This window comes from Ambystoma mexicanum, chromosome 11 (assembly GCF_040938575.1).
Source record: "Ambystoma mexicanum isolate Mex_15411 chromosome 11, UKY_AmexF1_1, whole genome shotgun sequence".
Lineage (NCBI taxonomy): Eukaryota > Metazoa > Chordata > Amphibia > Caudata > Ambystomatidae > Ambystoma > Ambystoma mexicanum.
In genome coordinates this window covers 56293308-56319431 of record NC_090934.1, presented here as the reverse complement: position 1 = coordinate 56319431, position 26124 = coordinate 56293308, and the positions used below count along the sequence as shown (strand labels likewise).

Sequence of the window (26124 nt, the reverse complement as noted above, 5' to 3'; positions counted from 1 at the left end):
GGCTGGGGATTAATCTCCTGGGTGATGGGTACCCGAATGGTGAATCGGAGGAGCAGTTTGTGGCCAAGGTGGGAGCAGATTTGCATCTGCATGTCAACAACTGTTGATGGGACCCCCCCCCCCCATTTCCCACAAGAGCCCCCACACTCGCCCATCCTTGTGTCTCCCGGTGTGCAAGCACTTAATCTCCGCCCTGCATAGAATAACTCAAAAACAATCCCCTGCTACAGGCGATGTGGGAAAAGGGACACTGGGACTTGATTGGAGATGGGGTCTCCAATATGGAATTACACGCGACTGGCGTCACTGAACTCAAAGCTTAAAATGTTACAATTTAAAGTACTACATCAACCATACATTTCCCTCATGAGCCGAATGAAGTATGACCACTCGGCGACTGGGGAATGCCCTAGGTGCCATGGAGAAGGTGCATCCTTTCATCATGTAATTTGGTCATGTGCTGCAATCCATAAATTCTGGACTAATGTGCTGTCTACAACCTCTACTCCTCCTGACCGATAAACCTTGTGAACCTACGGTGTGCTTGCGTGGTAAACCTACCCAGACTCATGATCCAGGGCAAATGACCTGCGTCAAAACAGAAGGCATGCATGCAGCATTTCCCTACCCATGTGCCTAGAGTTGGGGATAACTATATGCCCAACGCACACCCTCCTGCATGTCAAGAAAAGACTACTGCTAGACAACTCCTTCAATTCTGTTCCAATAACCCAGCTGCAGGCCCCAGCAATACTCCGGCCAAGCCATGCTGTACCAACCACCATTTTCCTTCTACCACTGCTACCAATTGCTTATCCCCCTTAACCATGGCCAACCTTACCCAGTAATGCTCCTGGGATTACTTTCAAGGGGACTGAACACAAACTTGCTCTTAGCTGTTTTTGGGTGTTTGGTGGTAGGAAATGTGTCGCACTTGGGTGGATTTTGGAAATAGGAAAGGCGTTGCACTTATATGAATATTGGGAGTAGGAAATGTAGGTGGTCAGTCATAATATCGAAAATAAAATGTCGAATTACATTAAATTCGAGAAAAAAAAATCTAATTCTTTATTTTTGTATTTATATATTTTTTGGGGGTTCGGCAAGTAAAAACAAAAAAAATAAAATTTAAAAAGGGGGTTTGGGGGAACCCCCATTTCAAATAAAAAACGTATTAAAAAAGAAATTCAATTTTCTTTCCCCGACTTTCTTTTCGATTTTATGACTATATACCGTAAATGTATGACTATTGGGGAGTAGGAAATGTATTACACCTAGCTGTAAGTCGGGAACAGGTAACGCGTCACACTTAGATGCATCCCGACAGATAATGGATGTATTGGCCACTTTACCCCCTAAAAATAAAAGGAGTAAAAAATAATTAAAAAAAACAAAAATAAAATTATGGGAAACAGACATCAGAGAATGCCCCTGCTTCCATCCACACAGCCCCATGGATATGTTTGGACCACTGGTAGACATAGTGCCACAGGAACAAACTCTACTACCATTACTTCCTAATCTGAAGGGGCAAACCGTTACCTTTTCATGTGCATGAATACCTTGAAGCGAAATATACAACATTTCAGTTTTACAGGTAAAAAATTTGTACTCACTTATTAAAAATACTGCCACTGGGAATCGGACTTTTTACTCCCTAAAAAATGATTTTACTCCCAACTTAAAAAAATAGGGAGTAAAATACTCACACTTCAAAATTATTTCTGGACCACTGCTTGGATAGACTCAAGAGGTAGAAGATTTTTGGTAGGTCAACACATGTACTACGCCTAGAAGAAATTGTGTAGATTACCAAATGTATTGCATAGAAAAAATTGTGTAGATTAACAAATGTATTGCATATCAAGAACTGTGAAGGCTACCACATGCATTGCTCGTAGAATTAAATTGTGTAAGTAAGCTTAGAAGAAAGAGTGAAGGATAGTTTGTCTATTGCACTTGGATCGGAGAGGCGGCACCTTGTAATGTTGTTAGGCTAACAACATTACAAGGTGCCGCCTCCCAGGCTATCTATTGCGCTCAAAAGATACAATGGTAACCCATCCAGTGCAATTAATAAGTTATCCATTATAACACAATGATATATGCAGGTATCCTTGATGCTGCACTAGAAGATGCCAGATGGTAGCCTATTATGGAATTTAAAAAGATAAGAGTAAGGCGACAAAGGTAGCCTACCCATTATCAAAAGGCAGCCCATCTGCCAAGACAGTATAAGATAGCCGGTCTATTGGTGCTTAGAAGACTTTGGGGTTAGCCTGTCTACAATGTATAGAAGAGCATAGGAGGGTAGCTAGTCTTTCAAACAGACGAATCACAAAGCAAGATCAAGATACCTCCATTTGATCTTAATGTATGTATAAAAGCACCACTGGACATCTGCCGCAGGCATGGCTACCCATCTACACACTTTACAATGGAGCTCAGACTACAACAAATTCGGTCTAGCAGGATATTTAATGGCTTCGCCCCTTACAGGCTTGCCTCAACAGTGCAGCCATTACAATATAGCAACAACCTATAGTTTTAGTTTAGTTTATTCATTTATATTGCGCACCAGACCTGAGAGTATGAGGGCGCATGAGCAGCATGGTTATTCAAAGCTTGGTTACAGGTTGCTTATACATATCACTTACAGTGAGGTACAAAGGGCAGTTTTACAAGAGAGCTATAGTACATTACAGATATTTTAAAGAGTTTGCAGATAAGCATTCATTCTAGGATAGTGGCAGTGTGGTGTTGGGTTAGAAGTATTAGTGATCTTTGTTCTTTATCCATTGGATACAATTGCATCTAAAGTGTGTGAAGGTTTGGGGTGTCCTGAGGGATGACAATTTTTGTCTCGCTGGTCACATATCGAGTCTCTTGCACTAGCACGCTGTCGTGACACCACCCTCAGCCCCCATCCCGATGTCGGAGGTCTTGTGTTGCTTACTGGAGCCTAGCCTGCCCACCTAATGTTTAATCTCGGCCAAATACACACACATTCCAAGCCTTTTTTGAGAATTTCTCCATACCAGAACGTCGGTCCCTACCGTAAAGCCCTTTGAAACCACATAAAATGGGAAAAGGCTCTATATAAATGACAAATACAATACTTCGAGGTCAAAAGGATATTCTAGGGAAAGCAAACTACCGTGAACAAAAAGCATACAATACAACATAAAACATGGCCTTACATAGTGTAGTGCTTACTTTTACAAAATCAGGAATGGGCTAGACTGGAAGCTTTACATGGCCTGCTTGGGATTGCGTTTCTCAGACGAGTCACAAGATCAGTTGTAGTAACAGCAGGTTCACCAGATGAGGTTGCCAAGAAGGGCGGTACCTATTGGGCTTTGCTGAAAGGAGACTTCCACAAACATAGCATTACGCTGAACTAGGGCGGGGCAGTTCACGGCTAACAATCTGCCTTGCAAAGCTAGGATCCGTGAAGACATACACATGGCGACGGTTGATGCAAGGATACAAGTCCACCTTCATTAGACACAAGTTGCTGAGTCATGTACTGGGCAGCGATTTCTATGCACTTGTACCCAAGAGACCAATTCGGTCACCTGTAACCTACTCAATTACACTTTCCTGCAAGATTTCATGTAACAGCGCCTCGATGCCCCAGTGCTGTAAGTGCGCTATGGAAATAAATAAATAAATAAATACATAACTCCATGCCAAGAGAACTTGGTCCCTTATATATGAGCAGTAAAGGTGTGGGAAAGATTTAGCTACGGAAGCAAAGTGGATGGAGAGAGGTAAACAGAAAGGGGTTTCCCCATAATTGAAAGGTGATGTGGTTGAAGTTGGCTATTATTTCTCAAGTATGCAACCGAGGGGTGGACGTGCCAGGCGAGGCTCAAGCCATGGCGTGGCTAAAATATGGGCTGATCACGGACTGCACATATAGAAATAAAGTATTTAAAAAAGATGTAAATTACCAGAAGCTGCTGCCTTGCCACCACCAATATCACCGTTGCTACGCCCCCCTACCCTCCCATCAATGCAAAGAAACAAAATGCCTACCTTTCTAAGCCACCTACTTATTTTGTCAGCATTCCCCCAGGTTGCATTAGTCAATGCTTCAAAGCATGAGCAGCCTAGCACTAACTGCGACAACACAGTCCTCCATCACTGCCGGAATACTTATGAGATGGTACAGCTGCAGAATTCGAAATTGAGGGGCGCTGGTACCCATATAGCCCCTGCTAGTGACCTAGAACAGCCTGGTTAGCTTCACACCACAAGAGCTACCAGGAGCTACTTTTAGCTCCTCAAGTCAACCAATTCCAAACACACATCTAATGTGGATTAAACTCTGCGTTTGTGACAATCTAAAAATAAGCATTAGGTCACATCTATACGACATTTAAAGCATAATGGGTCATAAATAATGGACAAAGTGATAGGTTTGCGTCTTATGAGTCCGTTCGATTTGTGGAAGGCCATGTACTAGCTCCTGGTTCCACAGTGGTAGCTTAGGGTGACTGGTTAATGCTTGATACCCAGGATCCGATTTTAGCTCCTGTATATCCAATCTTAATTTCAATCCCTGCAGCTCCCATCACACTTGCGATATCCACCAGCCTCCATCATTGGAGTAAACATTCTCCTGTGCATGTGTCATTCAAGGTGCAAGCTACTAGCCATCCATCTAAATGTTTTGCCATCTACATTATATACATACACACAGCATTTCTTACTGGCTAAGAGGGCACGTTTTGCTCTCTGTCCCATAAGTGCAGCGTTAATGTTTGGGGAGAACAATGGTGGTCTCATTTCTGCAGGAGAACCCCACAATCCCAAGTAAACTGCGCAAAGCTGTGCCTTCTCACAAGACACACCCCGCTTTCTAAACTGTTTACGTGTCTACAGTTTGACAGGATTTTGAGGAATGTTCTTTACAAGTTACCTGTTAAATACGTTCTACAGGCAGGCAAACTCATTCCATTACGGCGTTTATTTTGTTGTACGTTAGATTATTGGGTTGAAAGATGGTTTTCGTTAGTAGGGAAGAGGGAAAATACAAGGCTGATTTGCTATTGCGTTGATGCATGCAGGTCAAAAGTAAGAATGCAGGTATGTTTCAAGGCACTGTGTCAAGGACACTTCAGCAATCAATACCCAGTAGGTGTGTGTGCCCCTAGTGGGAGCATGAGTGACCTGGATGACTGTTACACAATCTGGTGAGAGGAATTAAGTGTTTATGGTTTTAGTGGGTATTGGGGGCTGGGTGCGATGATAGAAGAGCCATTTAGCAGGTTAGAAAAGGATGCAGACAGTCAAAAGCACCCCGCCAACACAGTGCAATCTTCACAATGCCACCTCTGGGCACATACACAACAGTGGGAGTAGCTTAATGAAGCACACCCACAAATGATTCAGGACCCAGATGTGTACGTACACACACACACACACACACACACAAAGAGGCACTATCAGCGACCCCACCACGAAAGAGCAAACAACCCTGCATGGGTTGTGGATAACAGCATCCCTCACGGCTCCACCTCGACCTAATGCCGACATCCCTATGGGCAAGCATCACTGTACTCCCTTATGAGGGCAGATATTTCAGGTCCAACATTAACGTGGACACTCAAGAGTTCCTCACAATTCATCTATCACCATGCCAAAATCATTGCAGATCAGGGGTCAATAACATGTGGCTCGACAGATGTTTGGGCAATGACTCACATAATACGTCACCATGGACTGCGTAGTTCGGGTCGGATGAGATTTGTAGCTCAAAGGTTGTAGACCAATTAAGAGTACAGGTTATCTTGGGATCAAACTCCTTGGGGCAAACTCCAAAACAGAACCTTTGGCCAGGGGGCAATCCATAGCAGTAATACATGACAGGGAGACATGGCTATGCTAGAGTGAGGAGAGGCATGTCACGAAAAAGTTTAGGGTTAGGGAAGAGCGAGCCGACACAGCAATTCTTTAACGCTTTGTGCCCGGTCATGCAACTCCAAGCCTTGGAGACCACGATTGGCTGCCACACTAGAGTAAGTATTAAACGTATTAATCCAAGTTTGTATATCAGAGGGTTGGTTTTGGATGCTCTTACCAGGTCTTGGTTGGGTCTAGGTGGGAGGAACATTATGTTAAGAAATGAAATTTTATATCGCGCTCATACACACGTGTTTTTAGTGTGACCAGGCAAAGGGAGGGGAACATTGGAGGACAAAAACAACGATCTTACTAGGCCCAGTGACATTAAGAGCGCACAAGTGCATGGGAAAGGGAAAAGGGGGGCGGGGGTGAGAAGTGGAAAGTACAGAACAGCAGAGAACAGAATATTAATAAGTAAAATGAAATACATAAAGGCGAACAGTGGTAGTGCAGTCAGCACGTGACAAGTGCTAGGACAGTCAGATAGGGTATATCTGATAAGTGCAGTAGAAGAGTGGGTGGGGGACTGTATGGGTACATATACAGACCCCAGTGCAAGTGGTGGCCGGAAGCAGTGCAGGAGGGTGGCAAAGGACAGAAGGTGGCCAGGAGCACAGTGCCGAGAGAGAACAGATCAGCAGGGGAGAAGAGAGGGAAAGAGCCGAAGAGTAAGGTTTGAGGTGCTTCCGGAACTGGAGATGGCTCTCCTCAAGTTTCAAGTTGGCAGGGAGGCTGTTCCAAAGGGAGGCCCCGGCCAAAGACAGATCAACCCCTGGCACGTTTCTTTGAAAAACGACTGATTCTGAGGGAGTTAGAAGTAGAGGAGCGAAGGACTCGAGAGGGGAGGTATTTACAGGGGTATAGTTGAAGGTATTTTGGACCAAGGCCCAGAATGCCTTGGAGGTGTACCAATGAGGAGGATCTCAGTCCTGTTGGCATTTAGACAAAGATCATTGGAGGCACATCAATTTTGAATAGTGATTAGGCAATCAGATGATGGAAGGAGAGGCGGTGGCTGAAGGAAGCCTGAAAATTAGTTGGGCGTCATCAGCATAGCACTGGAGATTTGAGCAGAAAATGGAAACGCAGTTGGTGAAGGTTGCCAGATATTGGTTGAAAAGTCAGGGCGAGAGGTTAGACCCCTGAGAAACACCACAGGAAGAGAGGAAGATAGATGATAGGAAGGACCCAAGATGGACCCGGGTGGGTCGATCAGAGAGGAAAGAGGTCATCCAGGACAGAGCCTGATCGGTGATACCCAGGTTGCCACAGAGATGGTTGAGCAGGGGGTGGTAAGAGAACTCAAGTAGGAGGACGACAGAGGGAATGTTAGAAGGTTGTAGAGGAGGTCTTCACTGATGTTCAGGAAAGCAGTTTGTGCTTCTGCCAGCTCTGAAGCCAGATTGGTGGTCATGGAGAGAGCCAACAGAATCAGAATGAAGCTTAAGCTGAGAGATGCCAGCTTTCCCAGGAGTTTACCCAAAAGGGGAGGAATGGAAACTGGGCGATAGTTAGCCAGACAAGAAGGATCAGCTGTGGGTGTCACGACTCGCTCCCTTCGCTCCCGTTCCCGCCACTTGGGGGCATGTTTTGGGGCTTATTCCTTGCTGGACATTTCCTCCGAACCTAATGCCACAGTGCTGTAATGAATTGGGAGCGCTAAATCCCTATTTTCCAAACTACTTCCCTTCCGGATCCATTCCAGGTTTTTGGCAGCCAGCATGCTTCTTTAACCAAATGACTGTGCTTCCCAGAATGCCTGGCCCACTGCTCCACCTCCACCCTTGCAGGACAAGGTTGGGTGGAGGATAGGCTGCAGGTGCAGCAGTCAGCACACCTGAGGCGTGTGCTCCTTTAGCAGCTTTAAAAGCCTCAGTCTTACTTCAGTCCAGCGCTGGTCATCGTTTGCAGTGTTCCTGTTTTGACTAGTCCCTGGTTCCTTGTTCCTTGCCATTGTACCTAGTTCCTAGTTCCTGTTTTCTTGTTCCTCCGCCCTGAATCTCGGATTCATGCGCTAATTGATTTCTGCTCCCTTGATCCCCTTTTAGTCTTCCTCTGTTTGCAGGCAGCATTTCTCAGTGCTTTCCCCTTTTAGAAGCAGCCCAGTTTGTCTGTGTTCTATATTTCTTTGACTTTGTCCTTTGCTGCTGTAAACCTTTATGCCTTAGCTTTCCTTTTAGATTAGCTTCCTGTCTTTTGCTTGGAGGAGTGGGGGAGGTTTGCCTTGGTTATTTCGTTTTTCCCTGCTCCTGATCCTTACTTTCTATTGTGATCCATTCCATGTTTTCCATTGCACTTCTGCATTTATTTCCCATTTGATTATTAGGTGTGGTGTGTGGTTGTAGCTAGCTCCTGTGTGAATGCTTATGTTTTCCTCACTAATTTATAATCATTATTCCAACTTAGGTATTTAGTTTTCCTCCCATTGCTGTTATAGCCTTTCTGGGTCCCAGTTTCATCAACAGGATTCGTGGGCTAGCTGACATTCAAGAGGTTTATCTCGTCCTCGTGAGTACAGTTCTTTAGTTCCCTTATTTAAAACCTTCAAGAGTGTTAGTCCACAGATCCTGTCATTGCTTGCCCTCCACGTGGGTTTTGCGCTGTCAGTACCTGTAACAGCAATTGGGTTAAGGCGCCTGCCGACTTTCCTCGCGGTCAGGTGCTTACCCCACATCCCTTTTCATATATTGGTTTTGTTGTCACACTCTATTTGCAATCCTGGGTTTTAGTATACATGAGTCTTGGTTCCTGTGTACACGTAGTTTAATTCAAGGCTATTCACTGTGTGATTTAGTACACATTTCCCTTGCCATATTCGCTGCCTTTGTACTCGCCTGACTAATCCTGACAGAGGGTTTCTCGAGGAGAGGATGCACAAGGGAGTGCTGCAGAGGGAGGGGAAAGATCCAGAAGCAAGTCAGCCAGGGCCAGAGCAAGGGTATCGATGTAGTACGTAATGGTTTTAGAGGAACAGGGATGGACCTGTTTTGATGAGGCCTTCATAGATCGGACTTGTCTAGCGACCACATCAGGGGAGAAAAGAGGGAGGCGGTAGCTGAACAAGGGTCAGTAAGCAGAGAGGGGAGAGGAGGGGGGAGTGGAGGAGAGGGTGGACAAGATGTTCTGGGTTTTAGAGATACAGTGAGAGGCAAGGGCATTGCAAAGAGCCTGGGAGGCGAAAGGAGTGGTGGAGACGGTAGTAGGGTTGGCCAGCTCCTTACAGAGAGTTTGGTCGAGTTGTTAGATGCCGCAAAAACAAGGGCTTGAATGTGGACTTCTTGGTGCAGACAGAGTCGGTATTGACTTTGGAGCAGGCGGCAGGCCAGTTTGTCGGAGGATGAGCAAGAAGCCCACCATTTCCTCTCAGCCACACTTACACTTATGTTTGAGTGTAGCTAGGTCAAAGTCATGCCAAGAATTGTACTTGGCTTTGGACTTCAAACGGATCCTCGCGACGGGGCAAGAGCATCAAGAGTAGCAGAAATAGAGGAGTAAAGCAGCCAGGGGTGAAGGTGGCAGGGAAAGCCTCGACTGACACGCTTCATGGGCCAGATGTCCGAGAAGGTGGGTGGCAATCTTGGGGTAGGCTTGGCTTGAGGGGAGGAGATGGAAAGATGAGAGGAGGCAGTGATCACTCCAGGAGAGAGGAGTGGTGAGAGGGGGAGGCCGGAGGAGATCAAGACTTCAAGTGTGTGACCAGCAGAGTGGGTCGGGCCAGAGGGGAGGATAGCAAGGGAGAGAGAATCGCAGGTCGCAAAAGAGCACAGATGAGGAACGGAGAGAACCAAGATGGATGTTGAGGTCACCTAGGAGGGAGGAGGATAGGTCTCCCCACTCGGAGAGAAAAAGGTGATTTGACCAGGGGGCCAGTAGAGAATATCAACAGTAAGGACGTGGGGGGGGGGGGGGGGGGGGAAGAAGAGAGAGAGAGAATTCCAAAGAGGAGTAAGTCTGCGTGTGGATGATAGAGGCAGGAATCCACTGAGGGAAGATCAGGACTACACCCTCTCTGGGCCGGGTGGATCTGGAGGCAGAAAGGATCTTGTAGCCGTCAGGGAGTAGAGTGTCAAAAGCTCGTCACAGAGCTGGCCGTGAACAATGTCTCTAACACCGAGGAAATCAATGTCAAGTTCTTCAAGGAAGTTGCAGATGTCAGAGGAGTGTTTGACAGCAGAGTGAGAGTTGAAAGTGGCAAAGTGAAGAAGGTTGCTAGCCTTAAAGACCTTCCGGGGAGGGGCACAAATAAGAGGTATGCCCTACAGAGGTGTGGATGGAGCTTGAGATGGGTTAGAGGAGGAAGTGAACGAGGACAAGGTAGCCTAAGAGGAGAATAAGGGACAGCTGGCAAAGAGAGGAAGTTGATAACAAGGGCACCGCCTATCAAAGAAGAGGAGATTGGCCTGAGGGCCTTGCACCATTTAGGTATACATTAATGAGGACTCTGGAGGAGTCAAAGGAATCCATGAGGACTTCCCAGCGGGTGCCACCATTAATTGGAGAGGAGGAGACAGGACAGAGATCATATGAGATCATATGAGGAGTCCAGAGATCTGGTGAAGGAACAACAAAGAGGATGTCAGTTTGGGTTTGTCTGGCAGAGGCATCAGCAATGGGGAGACCTGGGTTAGAGGCCAGGATATTCTTGTAAATTTCTTCTTACCAGACTTAGTGAGAAGTGACGGATAGTTGAAAGAGAACAGATAACGCCATGGGCAGGTAGAGAGAGGAGGCAGTAGGAGAAATATGAAAGTAAAACGGTAAAGGAACAGTCACTGGGCCAGCTGCTTACAATCGGAGCAAAAAGTTACATGAAAAAAATATTACAAAAAATAAACTAAATATGACTTATGAAAAATACACCCACATTTGACTTTCAAAAGGCAGATGCTAAGGCACCATTGGTAAAAGAAATGAGGTATAAGTTACTGAGTGTTGAAAAGAGCGATTAGAGACGAAACAAGCAGCCCAGTTGGAGCAGGCAGAAGGGAGAGTGAAGGAACAAGAAGGGAGGAGAAAGGGTAGCAGAAGGAGGGAACTAGTACATAGAGTGAAGTAAGAGAGTCTTGGTAGTCCAGTCTCATAGCTGAAGGAGATGGCAGCTCCAGGGAGGGTCAGGTAGCAGTAGTTTATTCATGTAGCGTTCCGGTAGCAGACAGGGACCTTAGAAGTGGGCCTTTGAAGCACAGGATGCCTCCTGCGAAGTAGATACAGAGGTAGCCAATCATCGGGGTCCAAAGGCAGCCAGCACAGGATGCAGTAGGAATCATGCAGCCATTTTGGAATGGGTTGCATGATACTACAAATGGAGGAGGACAAGGTTCTCGTGCTGAGCAAATCAGGAGCACACAACATCGATATGCTGAGCGAAAAACACGCGCTTCTGCACTTGTGCATCTCAAAACATGTGGCTGCAATTAAAATGCACAAAACAGGAAATGCGCTCTCACTTCATTTCATCTTTTCTTTACAAAATATGGCCTTTACAATTGTTCACATTAACCAGAGGCGGGGGGGGGGGGGGGGGGTTGGGGTCCTTCTGTGGCAGAGAATAGGGTCCACTAGGCTTACTGACGAAAAGTGAGGCGCAGCTGCTGGTATCATGCTTGGCAACAGCACTAACAGCTGATTCAAATGGAGAATGCACGTCCAAAAGCCTTGGGAGAAACAGCTGCCTCCAAGTAGAAGGAGAGCCCGCGAGCTCCGTAGGCAAAAGGGAAAGAAGAGCTGATCCCAATTTGAAAATGCACCCGAGTGTGCAAGGTCCGTAGGCAAAGGGAAACGCGGCTAGTCCCAGATTGAAGTGCGCACACAAGCGCGAGGTACACAGGGCAAGGGACACAGCTCATCGTTGAGGAAAGGTACGCACGAGGAGCACTAGGTCAGCAGGGTGCAAGGATAAAGACGAATGAGAAGAATTAGACTTTAAGGTTAGTGGACACTGGATTGTGCGAACTCCACAAATGAGTCACAGAGGTCAGCTGTTATGTTACATAAAGTGGCGATTCCCAGGCAGTTTCTGATTCATCTGGAAATGGGAGTATGTTGCTGATGGATGGATGGATGTTAGTGGATTGGTGCGAATTTTCCTTGGATGAATTCCACTCGGCAGCGTTGGGAGACATGGTGGATGCAAAGCACAGAAGCATATTCTTTTCTTGTCCACTATCCAGAGAAGCATTCGTTATGCTGGTGTTCTGTGGGCTCGATGGTCCAGTATTAAGAGCATTCCTACAGCTATCCTGGGTCTGGGATGTCAAGTGCCGTTGAGGTAATCAGCGATTAGTTTTGAAATTAGGATGAATGGCATTCACCTGATCTAGCGCAAGTGAAGAAAGTACAGACTTGTGGGTACACACTGAGCTCGCGGTCCACCAGGACTCCAAGTTCTAGACCATTTAGGAGCAGTCTAGTCCAACGCCCATCTTGTTAAGCCACAGGATTGGTACTTGAGGTCAACAGCTACCAGGTGCCCTTTTCATTAGCCAGGGCAACTGCTGGCATACAGAAATACCAGTGACTAATTCTGTCATTTGGGAAAGCACACAAAGGAGCCTTAGGGCGGCCTCTTTTTTGGCGCTCTCTTAGTACTGCCCCTTTCTTTCCTTACTCAATAACTACCAGCTCTTTTCCGGTTCTTCAGCTAGTGCAAGTGGATGTAACAACACGTGACCACTGCCTGACCCCATGCTGATCTTTTGGTGCACATTTGTTGGCACTCCATTCCCAACAACACCTTGCTTTCCAGTCTCTTTTGCAGATGGTCAGTTAGTGCAAGTGGATCTAGGCCATGTGACCTCTGCCCCATCCACTTAGACCTGCCCCCCCCCCCCCCTTCTTGACTCCTACATCACAGTCTCTCAACCAGGTGTTTCGAAGAGAGGGAAATTCCTATTTGCATTGGCAACCCTGTATCCAAGTCAGCATCATGCGACTCCAGTATGAACACGTTCTGTATGCCATCCACTGCTGACCACACCCACCTCAGGATTCCATTATGGGACACTAGAGACAAACCAATCCAGTCACCAGGAGCAGAGCAGGTCAAGTGAACTCGCTCTCCCAGTCTTCTGTCCACTATTTACTGCTGACAACCACAAAGGGACACCAGCTGCATGAGCACATCCAGGCACCAACAGCAGATGCTGTTAGAGAAGGTCATGTGACCTAGCCCTTCCTGCCTAACATGCGTGACCCTGCTCACACCGGGCTTTAATTATGCAGCCTCTACTAGGCATCCTTATTCCTGGGCACCCAGAACAAAAGGCCTACCAAGACACTGGCATCAGTTGGTGTCTTAACAGGCCCAAGGACCAGACCAGACCCCCTGCACCTCGCTACTAGTAAAACAACCATTTGTCTCTCACAAACCCAACATCCCAAAACGCTCTATGTACGCAAAGGCCCTCATCCAGACTGCACACCTAGTGTTGTGAGCCATCTCCAAATCCTCATCATTGCTCACCCTTTCCCATTGAGCAATGCATGCTTTTTAACATCCACCTAGCCACCATACAAGCAGCAGACATTTCAGACTCCACCATAGCCAACAAGTGCCATTCTACCATTGTAACCAAAACCTGGCTGACACCACCTCCTCTCAAGTCTTCAATGTCGTTGTCCCATATGGATACAGCATCTAACATGACTGGTGCAAATTAACATTGGAAGGTGTGACAGTCATCCACAAATGGTACACAATATCCCCATTAGGTTCAATGGAAAGTCAACCAGTTACCTCTATCACACAAAGACTCATCCACTTTTCACCTCACAGGTCTGGTACTTTCCAAGAGAAGATTGTGGACAGCATTTCTACAGCTTCAGTCTCTCATGCGACCATCTTCATTGGTGACTTAAACCTCCATGGGACTCAAAGTACCCAAAATAACAGATACACATGCCTGTCCTTGGCAACACTGGGCATTACCAAAACCATACTACTGCCCACCCACATCAGGGGTAAGGCCTTAGACCTCATCTCCTCTTCCAACTACTGAGCTGTGCAGACCCCATCACCCTCAACTGGACGGACTTTGCAGCCCTTCCATTCTCCTAATCATACTCTTCCGACAGCCCACAAGGTTCAATATACACATGCCCTATGGTGGAACGGCAATCCTTCAAAAACTTTCCAGTAGAGTCACTGGATTAGAGGGTGTCTGAACTGCCCCACCTCGGCAGACATCACTTTGCTGTTAGAAACCTCAAAGCAGTTGGCAGATACTTTTGCTCTGAAAAAGGTGGGGGCATGCCAGAACCAAACAGTCCACCCTCTGGTACACTCAAGCGCTCTCCATCAAATGATAGCTGAAGGGGGCAAGGGGGGGGGAATAGCTCAGGGGCAACAACACAGAGCAACATCAGTTTGAATCCCAGTCCCGCGCTTAGAGAAGGGTCTCCAGTATTAACCATGTCAAAAGATTTAATTAATTGATCCATTAGAGCTTTTGAGAGAGGATGACACGAGGCCCACAAACAGGCAGAACTCCTATCCCTCAATGCCACACGTTCCACATGGCAAACACCCAATTTACGAAGCAAAGGCTACTTATACACCACCACCATTACAGCTACATCTCCCAGGAGCAAAGCCGTTTCTCACAGAGGTCAAACACGCCACACGAGACTCCAGAGAAGTGAGGGGTTATTAAAGTAATTATCAGCCAAATCGATACCATCACACCCAACATCAGATAGCTCCAAATCCGTAGACCTCACCTCCTTTGCCTATATTCCCCAGGGGGGTGTTCAACACCCTGGACTCACTTCTCAATCCTTTGACCTGAGGATCTTTCATACATAGTTGCATCCTTAAAACCAACCACTTCCTTCTGTCCACCATCCTTGAAATAAAAAATAGCAGCACCCTGGCAGGGGCAGCCAGCCAGTCAGGTGGCTAGGAATGCTGACTTGAAGCGCCAGTGAAAGCCTGCGTTCATGCCGCCTAACGACCGGCTCCCCCTAGTGTCATCTTTCCCCTAGCCTCCGTCCCTTCCCCACCCCCCCCTCACACTTATAATTCTGCGTGTGCCGCCGCATCACCCGCTCATTCTCCCCGGCTCCCGCAGAAAGGGGCTCCGTATGGAGCCACGCCTTCCCTTCATTGAACAAAGGTAAATACTTTTTTAAGCACACCAGGAGGTCACCGCTTTGGCAACCCGGGGTGCTAGAAGTCTTAACCCCCCCTTCCAAGGGCAGGAACGGGGTGAGGGGAGCGCAACAGCCCAGAGCCCTCGTTATCCTCCCTCACTTCGCTCAGGCCGTTAACTCGTTAGCCCCCACCCGTGTGCCAGCCCATTAAACAGGGGATTAACGCCATAAATAAAATGACCAGTAGCGCCAATAGTCAATGCCTCCTTAAACAAGGGTACATTCCCCGCCAACCAGAAAGAGGGCCCACAGTGGAAAAAATAAATTCAACCTCGATCCGAAGACAGGAAACTACTAGCCGATATTAACCCTCCAATGTAGTTGGGAAGGCATGTAGAAGGTAGTTGGTCGGCGCCAAGATTACCCATCAGGGTTCTGCCCGAAATGCAGCACTGAAACAGAGCAACCATCCAGATGGTGGACTACTCCATTCACATCATTGTGAAAGGGGATTGTGCGCGAGAGCCTCCAGAAGCTCCCAGCTGTGTTCGGCCATCATACACTACTCATCCTTCTTGCACCCATGATGGGATTCTGTGGCACCATCCTGAAATGTTCATATTCTACATATGTGGCCAGGCTACACAGATGGGCTCACACGTGCACAAATGGCCTCCCCATAGCCCGTGGAGTCCCTCAGGGTTGAATTCTCTTCCTGGTTATGTTTAATCACTATATGGTACTGCTGGGCTCACTCGGATGACCAACATCACAATTATTACAGACCTAGCTATGGGAATCAACAGGGTACTTTACAACCAAAGGGGGGGGGGGGAGAACAAGGTTAGGGAGCAGAGAAACCAGGGATTGGGGAACAGGAGAGGGAGGGCAATAGATCTACAAGTAAGCAGGGGAGAAAACAGTGGAGATGAGACTGCCCAGTCCAAGGTTAGGTGGAAAGTGTACGCTGTATGAACCTAGGTGTTCGGGAGAAGCCATTCCTTAAGAGGAGGGTCTTGAGCTCCTTCCTGAACTGTACAAGTGAGGGGAGAGTCAGATGCTCATGGTGAGGAGGTTCAGAGTCTTGGGGCGTAGAGAGAAGGCCTGTCTTCTGGTTCTTTCCTTCCCACAGTCGTAATTCAAGTGCACATTTCTTTACTTTTGGTGGATCGCATGCTTCCGAAGATAGTTTGTCAGTAACATAGCGTAGATGCAGCAGGATTTAAAGATGGTACAGGATTGCAGCGGGAACCGGTGCAGATTGATGAGGGTTGGGGTGATGTTGAATTTGCTGAGTCATTGAGTAGTGCTGCAGCATGCAGGACACATCTCAGGCGTAATGGCGTAGTTGCTGGAAGTCCTTCCAAAAGGGCATAGCCACCATCCAGATTGTAGAGGAGCAAGGCTTGGGCAGCAGATCTGAAGTTGTTTTCTGAGATGAAAGGTTTGACATTTTTTTTTCAACAGGAGAGAAGTCGGTGCCAAGCCGTTTGTGTCTTCCTTGTTATTTGATATTTGAAGAATTGGTGCATGTCGACGTTGAACCCAAGGGGCTTGACGCAGGTGGCCATCGTTTCTGTGAGGCATCTAGATCTAAACCCAGATTTGGAGTACTGTAGGAGGTTGTTGGTTCAGTGTGTGGGACAAGATGGACAAGATGCATGGCTACTGCTTTCTCACGGATCTTACCTAGGAAGGGAAGATGGGTGATGGGGCGGTAGTTGCTGAGGTTGTTGGTGTTCAGTGTTGTGAGAAGCGGGAGGATTTGACCCGTCTTGAGGGTCGAGGGGAAGGTGCCCGGAGCTAGGGAGCTGTTGATCGTCAGGTACAATCCACAGAAGCAAGTATCCTCTGTCCCTCTGAACTCCTTGCTTATACTCTTCCCTAAACCCCCACCCCGATTGGCAGCTCCTTCAGAGGAAGCCTAAGCCCCCTTTTGGGACCAGTGAGGTGAGGCCCCTCCGCCCCAAATATCTGTGCTCATCAATTCCACCCTTGCCTGTTCTGTTTTTCTCAATTTCTTCTTTGTTACCCGACTTTTTTTGGGCGACCTCACCCCTGCCCCCTTTCCCGCCTGTACACATCCTCACCTCCCCGAAGGGCAGCTCCTTCAGAGAAATACACCTCTTAACAGTGTTCCCCCAGGAGAGCCTTTGCCCAGGCCCCTGAAGAATTTCTGGTTACTGGACGTGATACAGAAAGAAACATGTCGGGTTGGGGTTGTTTTGTTATTTATGAACAAAATTAGAAGTCAAGCCCACCCGAGCCAGTAAAGTTCATAATTACAAGGAACTGGCTTTTAGGTGTTATATTGATGGTCCACATTAATAATGGACCAGATATTGTATTATGATGTTTTAGATTGTTGAATGTTTTATTGAGGATAAATTGTTTTATCATTGTTTGTTTTGTGAATGATTTTGCTGTTGGGCTTGTGTATGTATGTGGTATGGTTGCAGTGTGGTTGGATGTGATTTATGGATGAGAATGTTGTATCAGATCAATCCGACAATGAAATTGAGGGATTGATCCATATGGACTTTTGTTAATAATATTGTAGATACCAATGTTATTGTATGTTTTTTACTAAATTAATACTGTTTCTAGAGACTTATTTAACAAATGTGAATAAATAAAAAATACTAAATTGTTTGATTGTCTAGAGGTTTGAATTTAATTGTTTCTCCTCATTGATTGTTGAGATGGTGACAGATGCAGATTCTATATTTAGCTTGAGTATGTAGATTTTGTCGTTATTCCAACAACAACCACCTGAACACTTTCACTACTCTGACCTTTGATGTTGTTCTAATACATTTCCTATCCAGGCCAGGTCACAGTAGTTGGATATTCCTGGTATCCCCTGTCACTCCAGTCCTTTGGGTTGCCTTTGCCCAGGCAGCCATCGGCTAAGGGCCAGAAAGGGCAACTCCCACCCAACCAGCTCCACTCTGTTTGTCTGGGACACCAGACCACTACAGCAACTGATACAGTAAATGTGGTGTGGGCGGGGAGAACAGCCATTACTGTACTCCAGTAAAACCCCAGCACTTTTACTACCAAAAACCATACCTATAGGCATTTAGCCTGTCTAAGGTACCCACATTTTGTCTAATTGTGTAAGGTACCCATACCTTTCTTTTAGCCCACCTGAGAAAAGCATGGCACTAAGAAGAAATGGTTGGAGGCACAAAACGCGGTACTGAAGCTGCCGACAGTACATCAAAGTTCTTGTGCTCTTCTCCAAGGCAACCCCACTAACAAACCCTGCAACCCTCCTCGCGTAGCAGATCCGCCAGAGCACCAAGAGTCCACGCATGTGGCAACAGTGTGTGGTAAAAGAACTATTAACATTACATAACGGTACCTAAAGGTCAATGGCTCACAAGATCTTACTCGCCTTCAGTTGTACCTAGTAGCCATTCAAACAGGCATATAAATTGCCTATTTAAAGTTTAACCCCACCGGCACCAAATTCGTTCTCCTGAATCCTCCCTCAAAACAGGAAGCCACTCAAAAAGGTGGCTGGATGAAAAGCACTAGGATGGCTTCTAGCATCAACTCACCCAATCAGCAAAATAGAGAGGTCATGAAGTCACCAAGGTTTGTGGGCGAGGATAAAGAAAGGAGATTTATTGTACAGTGATCTTGTGCGAGCCAAAAAGGTGATGAAGGGTGCAGTGAGAATGCACGGAGGTCAAGTGTGGAACCTGGGAAGAGCGGCCAAAGTGGAGAGGGATGGACAAGGATGAGCGCGAGTTTGGAAAAGAATGATACACAATATGTATCGGTGGAGATGTGAATGGATCTAAAAGATGGATGTGAAATGTAGATTGTGGAGTGCTGGGGGAAAGATGCTGTGATGCTTGGTGTTTTAGTATTCAGTAGTTGGCCTAGGAAGGAACCTAGACACGGGCCCTCCAGAGGTGGAAACCCCAGGGGCATAAGCGGGGAGGTGGGGTTTGTTGTGGTTCTTGCCAGGCAGCACCTTCACAGGTGCTTGCCCATTAGCATGCCGGTGACAGGGAGGGACATCAGGCCCCCCAATACAACGGGGATCCAGACATATGGGTGCCTGAGACAGTAGGGGGGGTGGCAGGGACAGGTGAGCAGGTAGTCACTGCCCCCGGCACCCCACATCAAAGGCCCCCCTCCCATCTGGACAGACATGGAGGTGAGGGGCCTTTGATGATCAAAGAGGGGATCCCTTGCCTCAGGCCAATTTTGGCCTATAACTAAGGTGGGCAAGGTAGCCCCAGCATATGTTTCTGTCCTGACCCCTACAGGGCTCCCACAGACAAGCCAAGTAAAAAAACAAAACTATATAAATACTACCCTCCAACCCCGCTTATCAGGAAGCCTAAACACTAAAAGGGCCAAGTAGAAATAGGTCAGTGAACAAATAGGAGAGAGGTTCACAAAGACATCTTATAACTCGAAGGTAATAGCTGAACAGCAAGGGCAGGTTGTTAAACTGTGTACTAGGGGAGGGAAAACAGAAACCCAGGAACAACCTAAGAAAGAAAGGACAAATGGCAAACACTGTCCAATAATAAACCACAGCAAAACACAGGTTGACAAGCTGGAGCAGAGTATAACCACAGAAACTGGTTTCCAGTTGTGTGAACCCAAGCTCAAGAATCCACCGCTGAGGATAAAAATCAAGGACGCCTCGCAAGGGGCTAATCTTCCCAAGTGGATCATAGAGCAAAGGGTATACCAACATATGCCTTAAAAATAAGGGGGAAAGGAAAAATGCTTCCCCACGGGGCATGGGAAGACAATGCCCCAAAAAAACAAAAAGCGCATTTGAAGCAAGCGGACCTCGAGAACCCACCTCTGAGGATAAAAAATTAATAGCGCCTCACAAGGGGCCATATCCCAAGTGGATCAGAGAGCAAAAGGTATGCCTACATACAGTGGGAAAAAGCAAGATGCCGCCCGCAAGGAAAAAACAAGCCCCAAAAAGAACTCCAAGCTAGTTGGAGGCAATCCAAAGCTCTAGAAGCAACCTCTGAGGATACAACAAATAAATAGTGCCTCTCAAGGGGCCACATCACAAGTGGATCAGAAGAGCACATATCCCTTAAAAGCAAGGTAATGGCACACAACAGTTAAGTGCACATGCCTCTCCAGCTCGCATGGAATGAACAGGTACAAAGAAAAGGAGCCAAGGCCATAGCAAAGAAAGACTGTTTATTGCAAGAATACTTATAAAAACAAGAATGCCAGTGACAAAAGCAAAGGAAGGCATCTTGTGTACAAGGAATACAATATGAAGGTCAATTTGAAATACAAAGAAGATACACAGCTCACACGCTGGTTCACACAACGTCACAAGCTTTTCTATGAAGGGAGGCAGGGATCAGCCTCGAGTTGGGAGTAGGGCCCCCGCTCACCTGATACTGTTCCCCAAAATATTTGTGTTATGTTTGGTTTTCTTTTGCACCATAGCTCTTGTTACACTAAAGCTTGTGGGAACGTTTTTCCACCTCACATCTCGTTTGGCCTCCTCCTATATGGTACTGTCATGTCATCACGGTCATCTGGGTCACCCTGCATGCTCCCCCGCCCCCCTTCCCTCTCCCACACTAAAACACTTCCAGGCTTATGGGTTGGGGATATAATGATCTGTCTTGATGACAAACCTTATAATATAAAGTCATGTCGAAACTTTATTTCAGAAAGTCCACTTTATTACATAATGCATGTTCTTCTCATGACATTGCCATTAACAAAGTATTCATTAAGCACGTGACACTCAACCCAAAAACTTAAATATTTAGATGAAAAAAACGTGAAAAGGTGTGTGGTCTAGTGCTGAATTGGCCCACATTCCCGTTTAACCACTTAACAAAACTGTGCGATTCTGCGCATTTCATTTAATTGCAAGGTGTCTTATCTGGAGTCACAAGTGATGCAGTTTACAGCTTGTGTTAATTTTTTAAAAGTCGTTCACGGTTTACTTGATAATGCAGTTGCTTTATATATAAGAGACTATGGGCCTCATTACGGCCATGGCACTCCCGTAATGAAGTTACGGGACGCCCTGTTACGAGGTTCCCTTGCAGGACCCGGTAAGGACGCCTGGTAAAATCAGGCGTCCTTAGCGGGTCCCGCGAGGTGACCAGGGAGCTAATAACGGGCCCGTTATTAGCTCCCTCCCCATTCCCATTGAGCCCTATGGGGGCTCAAGTGGGAATGGGTTTTTCCAATGAGGATTTACCGGGTCCTCTATGGTTGGAATAGCCCAGTAAATCCTCATTGGAGAAACACGGTACGGAGGCAGCCATGCCCTTAGTAAGGGCATGGCTGCCTCCATACTTGTAATGAGGCCCTATATATGAATTTCACACAGCAAAGTTGTTTCTCAGTTTACTCCAAGGAAACTTTTCCAATGTCACTTCCAACGGTGGCGCCAATTACCAGAGATTGACGATGCTCCTTGCATAGGCCTTTCCTGTGCAGTGACTTCGGTTTGTGTGAATACATACTGGGAAGTTTGACGTCTTTAAGCCCTAAGCCTGCGGCATCTGGACAGATCTAACAGGGCAGTGCCCTGCCTGGATAATAGCACTAGAGTTGGTCGTGTATGTTCTGTGTAGGTTTCTAAAATGCGTCTAGTGCTTGGGGATGAACGTAAATGGCACATATGGAACCGCGCAGAAAGCTTCTGATGCGCAGCCACAACTAAAGTACTACGCTATAAAGGCGGCCGCGATGAGCACTGCATCCGCACTGATCATACCTACCTAACCTCAGGAATTTTTCCAGAGACTCCGCAATTTTAGGCATTTCTCCAGGTGTCCGGAAAAGACCCTGCAATCTCAGGAATGTTGTCGTTCTTTCCGGGTCCCATCATATTTTCCACCTGATTGGCTTCTGCCAGTAGCCAATCGGGTGGAGAAGTGGGCGGGACAAGGAAACAGCACAAATGTGCCCACTGCCTGTACTACTATATGAGGTCGCTGCTGTCGGCCAGCATTCACTGACTTTTTCTTTCCTTTCCCTCAATCCGACCGCCGAAATAATACTGCTTTCAATCCATATCATTGGATTGAAAGCAGTATTATTTCGGCTGCAGCGCCCCATTCATTTTGCTTACTATAGCATTGTATGAATGATTTTCAATGCTATAGTAAGCAAAATGAAAGCAACGACTCCACCGTAATAATCTCCCTTGTCTCTTCATGCCTGGTGTGTAACATTGCACATATTGTTCACCATTATTAGTGGACTAAAAGTATCATACTAGCAATACACACCAGGGAGATCACAAGATGTCTGGTTACTGTATATTATTAGCCATGCTAGATGCACCAGCTAAAGTATTTGACAGGTGGGTGGAGCCATGTGCAAATGGGCGGCGTCTCGTGCGGCTGTGGGCGGGGCATACATCTCAGGAATTTTGATGTTCAAGTGTAGGCAGGTACGGCACTGATCAGCGTGTGTCTTGTGCATGTGCACCTGGCTGGCATTAGATTGCTGCAGGCGTGGGTGTGTGCAGGGAGGTGGCCGTGGTGTTGGGCGAGAAGCGGCGGTGTGGCGAGGAGCATTGCATGCGGTGGCACAGTGGCTGGCACCAATGGGGAGCGTTTGAGGGGGTCGGGTAGTGGCCCCCTGAGCCAGAGGGCGAGGGCTCCCCAAAGCCAGCACTGTCCTTCCAAGAATAAGTGCATCCAGTGGGCGTGAGCAGCGTCCCCCGGGCCAGTGGGGCAGCTGCGGTCTCCGGAGTCAGGTGCCCACCCTCTGCCCCTCCCCAAGCCCCAAGCCCCCCTCTGACTCCTACCCACCCAATCACTCCTTACCTGCTGTCCGTAGTACCCTGCCATGGCCACACAGACGACGTCACTTCCTGGGTGAGGCCTCTTCCGCCCTGCGCTCTGACGGGCCTCACCCATAACGGCGCGGGAATCTGATTGGACGAGGCATTGGCGTGGCTCGGTGACATCACAGAACACCGAACGCGAGGCGGTCCATAACAAGCCACAACCCGGGGAAATAGAAAGCGGACAACCCGTATGCGCAGCTTAATTCAAACCTGAAGTGGGCATAGAAAGAGGACACATCAGGACACTATACCCAAGATGGCCGCTCCAGATAAACTCTGACTCTGTACTTTACAGAGGCTGGTAATAGTATAAGTATATAGCGACAGGGTTATCAACAATTTTACAGTCGCACGCAGCTCAACTGCGAACGCTACTCACCGTTTCTTGTACGTATGCTGCTAAGTATATGTCTTCCATATGCATAAAGGATGTCTTCATACCCGCCTACATTTGAAAATCAAAAACCCTTCCATTTTTGCCCCGCCCACAGTCACACAAGAATCCGCCCCTTCCTTTGCACACCCCCGCCCACATGTCAAAATGTGCAGTCTGCACTTTACAGTGGAATGCAATACATTTTATTAAATTGGCCATTCATAATCACGCAAAGTGCATAGGATGAATGGCATTTGCTTTCCATAAAATCAATACACGCACAACTCCAAGAGAGGATTTTTTCTTCAAATAGTGTTTTTGCAAACGTTAACGTACCAAAATTGGACATTTCACCTTAGTTGTTTGTTGTTTTTCATCAGCCTAGTCATACATAACAACCCTCCCGATTTAGGCGGGAGACTCCCAACTCTTCAGTGAAAAATATTGCTATTTTTCACGTTCTCCCACGTAGAATAATTCTAGCCCCAATGCATCCCTATTGGAAAATGTGCAACTCCCGATTTCTACGAAGAAATCTCCCGCCCAGGTGAGTTGGAATGTTGGCATGTCTGCGTTCTCCCACCTAAAACAATTCCAGTGCCAATGTATTCCTATGGGGAATATAACGTCTCAGATTTCTTACACAAAAAATCCCTCCTAGGTGCGTTGGAATGTTGGCAAGTATGCGTAGTGGCGAGGTATCCAGCATGCACACCTGATGACTGTGGTTCAGTCCCTGAGATCAGCATGAATTCAAAGAGGACCTTCAATGTTTCTCACTTTAGCTGGGGGTAACAGAGTCCAACCTCAGAAAAAAGTGGGTGGACTCAGTCACCCCGCGTGTACCTCGACCCGAGCCCTGGCAAACTGGCCAAAAAGAATGAAAGCTGAAAAAATATGAAACGCAGAATACTGCTTTCAGTCTGGTGTCATTAACATACATGCCAACATTCCAACGCACCTAGGAGGGAGTTTTGAGAGAGAAAATCGGGAGACGTAGTTTTCCCCATTGGAATGTATTGGCGCTGGAATTATCTTTAGCGGGAGAATGTGAAAAAAAGCAAATTTCCCACAGAAAAGTCAGAAGTCTCCAGCCTAAATCGGGAGGGTTGGCATGTGTGCATTAATGACAACGGATTGAAAGCAGTATTACTGCGTTTATGTTGCATACACTTTCATTCATTTTGGCCAGTTTGCATTATGTTTTAGTGGCCCATCGATACGAACGCTAAACACTGCTTTCAATCCGGTGTCATTAATGACACCGGATTGAAAGCAGTATTACCAAGTTTATTTTGCTTAAGCTTTCATTCTTTTTGGTCAGTTTGCCTTGTTTTAGTAGCCCTTCAATTTAGGGAGACTAAAACATACGGCAAACTGGACAAAAAGAATGAAAGCCTAAGCAAAATAAACGCAGTAATACTGCTGTCAACACCGGATTGAAAGCAGCATTGTACGTTTATTTTGCTCCACTCTGCATTCTTTTTGGTCCCGCCCACAAAAACCCGGAGACTCTAGGGTCTTCCCCGGAGACAAGGCTAAAAACCCAGAGTCTCTCAGGAAAACCCGGAGGTTTAGAAAAGTATTGCTGTCTTCCTTTCATCTCCTTCCCCCAGAAACTCACTGTCTCCAGAGCTCTGGTTCTCTCTAGGCTGGACTACTGTAACGGCCTCTTTCTTAATCTGCCTGCCTCTACTCTCCACCCTCTGCAACTCATCCAAAACAGGACTGCAAGACTTGTCCTTGGCCTCAAGCCCAGGGATCGTATCTCTCCAGGACTGAAATCTCTGCACCGGCTCCCAGTGGTGGCGAGGATTAAGTTTAAAACCCTCTGCATTGTCCAAAAGGCCTTCTGGGGCGTCAATACCTTCAACTCTCTCTTTCTAAATATCCTCCTACTCAAGCTCTTCGCTCATCCGCCTCCAACTCCCTCAGGGGTAGTCGCTTCTCCAAGCAGCGAGTTGGTGGTAGATCTCTTTCTTCTGCTGGGCCCTCCCTCTGGAACAGCCTACCTTCCTTTCTGAAACTTGAGGAGAACCATCTCCGGTTCCGGAAGCACCTCAGTACCTTACTCTTTGCTTCTGCTTTCTCTCCGCCTCTCCCCTGCTGATCTCCCGGCTGAATCTGAAACTGGCTACCTGGCTACCCTCTGATCTTGGGCCCAGGTCCCCTCCCCGCCAGTTGCAGACCTGCACTGCCCCCCTTGCAGCCCTTGCACTTGGGGACTGTTTCTGTATCTATACAGCCCCTGCTAGCACTTGACACCTGATGTCTGCACTTACCCGTGCACTCGCCTCCAGCTGGCTGCACTTTTATTTATTATTTATTGTCTCTATTTATTTTACTGTTATCCTATGTACTGCACTGACCCATCCCCTTGCCTCCCGCACTTTTCCCATTCCTCCTGCCCTGCACTTGCGCGATCTCAATATCACCTGGCCTAGTAGGATCGCTGTCTCTGTCTTCCCTCTGTTTCCCCTCCCTTGCCTCGTCGCGCCTTGAAACACTTGTGTATAGACACGTTATAAATGCCATATCATATCAAGCAGTGACGATATGAAAATCGCAAACTTTTTTCCTCCCACCATTTTATTGATTTTAGCAAAATTTACCAATAACTGAGTGATTGGGATTCTGAAATATAATGTTGCAAAAGAGCTAGAGATGGACAAACGTGATATTCCCTTCCCAGCCTCTGGATGTTATCGGGGAGGTCGGGGTGCACTGTGCGCCACACAGCATGCAGGATATAAGGATTTCTTGATTAATGTCTGTCAACTCACTTGGGGCTGTCCATAAGTCTTTCTCGGACTCAATGAGTCCTGGCATCTCTGGGTTTTTTGTGGTACACTCCATGTCGGACAAACCTCTGCAGTCGGGCTGATGGATGTGGTCTGTCACGTAGTCTATACCA

General features: G+C 47.1%; 1 protein-coding gene across 1 annotated transcript in view; it reads right to left on the bottom strand.

Annotated features, from left to right (window-relative positions):
- Positions 1-23007, bottom strand: part of PEF1 (penta-EF-hand domain containing 1) — a 62065-nt gene extending 39058 nt beyond the window's left edge. Inside the window, exon 1 of the mRNA XM_069622523.1 lies at positions 22812-23007. Within this exon, the coding sequence (XP_069478624.1) occupies positions 22812-22904 (93 nt within the window). The 5' untranslated portion in view covers positions 22905-23007. The remainder of the gene's footprint in view (positions 1-22811) is intronic.
- Positions 23008-26124: the final 3117 nt, after the last annotated feature.